The 5,498-nt window shown below is 59.9% G+C and overlaps 1 protein-coding gene across 1 annotated transcript; it reads right to left on the bottom strand.

The window, feature by feature from the left end:
- Window positions 1-1,055: 1,055 nt before the first annotated feature.
- LOC311444615 (protocadherin-10-like) lies at window positions 1,056-5,498 on the bottom strand (the record flags this gene model as incomplete). Its single annotated transcript, XM_084535896.1, has 4 exons — window positions 1,056-1,404; window positions 1,638-1,726; window positions 1,816-1,874; window positions 3,021-5,498. The coding sequence occupies 4 exons, from the start codon at window positions 5,496-5,498 to the stop codon at window positions 1,145-1,147; spliced, it is 2,886 nt and encodes a 961-aa protein (XP_084392022.1). The 3' UTR covers window positions 1,056-1,144.

Raw genomic sequence — 5,498 nt, 5'->3', positions numbered from 1 at the left:
CTGCATGGGGTGCAGCTGGGGCTCAGGGACAGCCAGGAGCCAGGGTGAGCTATTAAAATACAATTTATTGGTACAAATCAGACACCGTGAAACAAACTTGGTCTAGAAAGAGCTGTCATGTTCTGCACAGATGGGTTGGTGACAGGTGAGCGGTTGGCAACGCTGGCAGACAGACTGGGTGGACAGGTGGGGGGTGAGCAGGGTGGGGGAGAGACAGTTCTGGGGCTGGAGTCCGGCCCCTGAGGGCTCCTGGCAGCCTGGTAGAAGACCTTGAAGAGGAGCAGGGAGCAGTGGGAGGCATGTGTCCTGTGCAGGTGGGGCCCCAAGGCGGTTGTCCGAGGCGCTCAGAAAAACGAGTTGCAGGTGAAGGCAGAAGAAGGGGAGAGGACCCATTGCTGTGCTGGGCCCCTCCAATGTCTGGAAACTCTGCCTTTCACATGGGGTTGCCTTGGGCTAGAGAGTTACCCAGCAGAGCCTCATCTTGTGCATCTCTCAGCTGCCTATACTGACAGCTCTTCTGGCCATCCCGTGCTGTTTTCAGAGCAAGGCTTGGCTGTGTCCTGGATTTCTGGTCTCCAGCCCTGCTAGTGTCAGGTCATGGTTTAAAGGGAAGCCCCTGTAATGGCTGGGTCTTGCACTCACTTTCTGGAGAAGCCAGACACCAACTTGTGCTCTGGACATGCAATGCATCCCGCTGGGTCTCAGGGCAGAGCAGTGGTTGCTGCCCTCGTTCGTAGCACCAGGCTTGCCTGGACCAGGCTTGGTCTGTGCAAATTGTCCGTGCCTCCTGGGGCAGAAATACAGGCATGCAGCTCAATATATTCACACAGCCAGACAAGACAAAAAGTGACAACATTTACAGAGATGGATAGGAATGGGAAAACTCAAGGCAGATTTGCTGAAATCTGGTTGTCCGGACCCCCAGCAGCACCTGCTGCCAGCAGCTCTGCAGAAGGAGATGGGAGAAACACACCCGCTCCCCCTGCCCTACCCTCTCCCAGTCTCTTGCTCCTTTCTCCACACCTTGGTGAGCCACCATCTCAGCAGCCCTGCAAACTCCCAGGTGTTCCACATGTGGAGCTGTGTGCTGCAGATGGACCCAGCAGCTGAAACAATGCAGGTGATCCAGGCCCAGCACTGGTCACTATTTCAGGTCGTTGTTGATGACCACGCTGTCAGGCATGTCGCAGTAAGTTGTCATCTTCTTCCTCTTGCCAAAGGTGGAGAAGCTGTTTCTGTTCTCCCGGCCTGGGAAAAGGGGCCCGTCTTTGCTGGAAAGCAGAGTGGGGGTGCCGGGGATGTAGACGTTGTGCTGATAATCCAGGGCCGGGATGTGCCCCGGGTACAAGGGGCTGTGCTGGGGTGCCCAGATGCTGTTGGCACCTGCCGAGGCCTTCTGAAACTCTGGAAGAAAGGGGTGGGTGAGACTGGCTTGGGGGAGGGCACAGCCACTGCTCAGGACACGTCTGTCCCAGGATGCAAGCCTACAGCCATGTGTCACCACCCTCCCTCCTTCCCGGGGGCCTGGGCATCCCTGGGCACACTGCTAGGAGCAGGGATGTGCGTGGGCCACTGCATCTCTGCCCAGGGACACCAAGTGGGTCTGGCCTTCCCCACCCCAGACCCCCAGCACTAACCGGAGACAGGGGTCACCAACGTGCACAGCCTCTCATGCTCCTTCTGCAGGGCTCTGCGGATTTCCCCCATGTCCTCCAGGCTCTGGGAGCTAAAGGGAAGAGACCAATTCAATGCTGCATCAGCGAGAACCTCCCAGTCCCCACATCCCCTTCCACCCACACCCGCTGGGTTTGGTACCTCTTCAGGGCAGGTCGCTGCATGCTGGGGGGCAGCCAGTCCGTGTTGGGCTGCTTGACCTGCAAAACACAGAGGGGGAAGATGCGTTACTGGGAACAACTCTTAATCTTCAGTGAGCAGGGGGGTAAGACCCTGTCTCTTCTCTGCCCTCTTTTTGTGGGGAAGCCAGCAGCACACTCCCATTTTATAGACAGGGAAACTGAGGCACAGCTGATCCAGTCTGCTTGCTCCCAGGCTTCTCCGCCCTCCTGAGACACTGGGGTTGTCACAGATGGTGACACTTGCTCTCCACCTGTGGGAGTTCAATTGCCAAGTTCTGTCCTTCTGAGAAGAGAGCAGGGCTTCTCCTATTTCTGTTACTTTTAAAAACCTTTCCTGCAGGTGTGATGACAGCTTAACCTGGGTCTCAGGCACAAAAGGGTGAGAGGTTCAGAAATTGTCTGCACACCCAGTGTCCTGGGGGGCTGAAAACAACCAGGGGAAAGTCCCATTAACACGTTAAGACAAGTGAGTCCAGCAGTGCAAGGTGAAGCACAGGGGGAGCCTGTTGGCAGAGTCCTGTGCTCTCCTTGGAAGGGCTGTTTTATTAAGTCAGATATAAGTGGATTAGATGCCTCATCACTCCATCCTTGTAATCGTGTTTTGGGAAGAGCTTCTCATCATGAAAATTAGACATTCCTCATTTCAGTACCTAACAAATGTTGACATCAAAATCTCTCCCCGAACTGCCCACTCCCTCCCCAGTGGCACGGCCCAGGGGTTGGGTGCCAGAATCGGGACACAATCAGTGCCAGTGGGGCTGGGACTGGCCCCTGGTCCTGCCCTGGGACACTATGGCCCCCTCACTGGCATGGGGGAAGCAGAGAGGTGTCCCACGGCAAATTGCTGACACAAAGGAGATGCCACTTCCACCATCCCATCCCCAGGCACCAGTGCAGCTCCATTGCCTCTCATGCATGCTAAAGGTGGTGGGGAGGAGATTTCCTCTCACCCCAGCCTAGCTTCCCCTGGTGGTTGCACCCATGGGGGAAGGCTCAGTGGAGGGTTCCCACAGCCTAATCCTGATTCCTGCACTGATCAAAGGTACCAGTTTTCTTCTGGGTAAATCAGTGCCTGTTTTCTCCCACAGGTTTAGGGATGAGACCTCTCAGGGGTGGGACCAGGGGTCCCAGAGGAGTTCGGTGAGCCCAGCATGCCCCCCTTACCTGCTTGGAGACATGGAATTGCTGGCCGGGACAGGATTGCTTCCCAGCAGCCGGCAGGTTCCCGGGGCCTTTCTCGTTGTTGCGGGGCAGGCTGCAGGGTTTGAGGAACATGAAGTCGCTCTGGGCAGACTCGGGACCGAGGCAAAGCTTGTAGCAGTAGCCCGGGGGGCCACCATCAGGGACATCAAGGTGGGCGGCTGTGTTTGCGGTGGGCTGTGCTGTGAGGTTGGATGTCTTGAGGCTATCAGGGGAGGACCTGGGCCTGGGACAGCAGCGGCAGCCACGTCTCCAGGAGTGCTGCTCTCCACGGCACCGAATGGCTGTGAGGATGAGGATGGCCAGGAGGAAGGTGAAGGAGATGGAGCCCAAGGAGACAAGGAGGTAGAGTGTGAGTGGGGAGGAGGAAGAGTCCTCTGGGGGGAGGCTGAAGTTGCTGAAGTCAGAGAGAGTCTGAGGCATGGTCTCCACCACAGAAAGCAGGAGGGACATGGTGGCTGAGAGCGCTGGCTGCCCCCCGTCACGCACCTGCACCACCAGCCGCTGCCGGGCTGCGTCCTGCTCCAGAAAGGAGCGGAGGGTGCGCAGCTCGCCCGTGTCCGGCGCCAGGCTGAAGAGGGTGAAGTCGGTGGCTTGGAGGAGCTGGTAGGAGAGGCGGGAGTTCAGCCCTGCATCCGCGTCCACTGCTGACACCGTGCCCACCAGGTAGCCAGGCCCAGCTGACCGCGGCACCAGCTCGGTAGCCACAGAGCCGTTGCGTGGCATGGGGGACACAATGACAGGAGCGTTGTCGTTCTGGTCCAGCACGAAGATGTGAACAGTGACGTTGGCACTGAGCGGGGGGAAGCCTGCGTCCTGCGCTTGCACCTGGATCTGGAAGCTGCGGATTTGCTCATAATCCAGGGAGCGCAGGGCGTACATGTGCCCGCTGTCCGAGTTGATGGACACATAGGTGCCCACTGGCATGCCATGGATGTGCCCATCAGCGATGGAGTAGGACAGATAGGCGTTCTGTTGACAGTCGGGGTCCAAGGCACTGACGGAGCAGATGGAGGCTCCTGGTGCATTGTTCTCCATCACGTACACGCTGTAGGAGGGCTGGAGGAAGCGTGGGGCGTTGTCATTCACATCGGACACCGGGATGGTGAGGGTGCTGCGGGTCAGCAGGGCAGGGGAGCCCATGTCCCGTGCTGTGATGCTTACATTATACTCAGGCACTACCTCCCGGTCCAACGCCTCTGTGGTCACCAGGGTGTAATAGTTGCGGAAGGAGGAGCGGAGCTCGAAAGGCACGTTGGGGCTGATCTCACAGCTCACGCGCCCATTGTCCCCAGAGTCCCGGTCCAGAACGCTGATGACCGCGATGACGGTGCCTGTTGGGGCATCCTCCTGCACAGGCGTGGACACAGAGGTGAGGGTCACCTCTGGCGCGTTGTCATTCACGTCAAGGAGGTGCACAAGCACCCGACAGTGCACAGCCACAGCCGAGGGTCCGCGGTCCTTGGCTTGCACGTAGAGCTCATGGAGGCTTGCCCGCTCATAGTCCAGGGGTCCTTTCAGCAGCACCTGCCCACTGCGGGGCTCCACACGGAAGAGCTCCCGGACGCGGGGTGGTGCGTGCCCACTGAAGGAGTACTCGATCTCCCCATTGGGACCCTCATCCAGGTCAGTGGCATTCAGCTGGATGACCAGGGTACCGGCAGGGGCATCCTCAGGCAGGCTCACTCTGTATGAGGGCTGATCGAAGGCAGGCACGTTGTCATTAGCGTCCAGCACTGTGATGAGGATGTGGGCTGTGCCTGAGCGCCTGGGGATGCCGCCATCGAGAGCAGTGAGCAGCACCCGGTGCGTGCGTTGCTGCTCGCGGTCCAGGGCGCGCTCCAGCACCAGCTCTGCAAACTTGCTGGCGTCGCTGCGCGTCTGCACCTCGAGTGAGAAGAAGCCGTTGGGGCTGAGCTGGTAGGTGTGCACCGAGTTGGTACCCACGTCAGGATCCTGGGCGCTCTCGAGTGGGAAGCGGGCACCGAGCACGGCAGACTCGGCCACCTCCAGCACGTACTCTTGCCAGGGGAACGTGGGCGCGTGGTCGTTGATGTCCAGCACCTCCACCTCCACGCGGTACAGCTCCAGCGGGCTCTCGACGAGCAGCTGCAGGTGGAGCAGGCAGGTGCCCCCCGCCTCGCACACCTCCTCCCGGTCGATCCGCTCGTTCACGAAGAGGATCCCGTTCTCCAGGTTCACCTCCAGGTGCTGCCTGGCCCCGGCCCGGGCCACGATGCGGAACCGCCGCGCCGACAGCGTGGACACGTCCAGCCCCAGGTCCTCGCCGAGGTTGGCCACGAAGGCGCCGTGCTCCAGCTCCTCGGGCACGGCGTAGCGCAGCTGCCCGCCCGCGGAGCGCGGAGCGGCCAGGAGGAAGAGGAGGAGGAGGAGGGAGGGGAGGAAGAGCTGCCCCCGCCCGCAGCCTGCCCCGGCCCCCAT

This window comes from Aythya ferina (assembly GCF_964211825.1).
Source record: "Aythya ferina genome assembly, chromosome: 14".
NCBI classification, from domain to species: domain Eukaryota; kingdom Metazoa; phylum Chordata; class Aves; order Anseriformes; family Anatidae; genus Aythya; species Aythya ferina.
The sequence above is the reverse complement of the archived record's forward strand: the minus strand, read 5'-3'. Positions and strand labels throughout refer to the sequence as shown.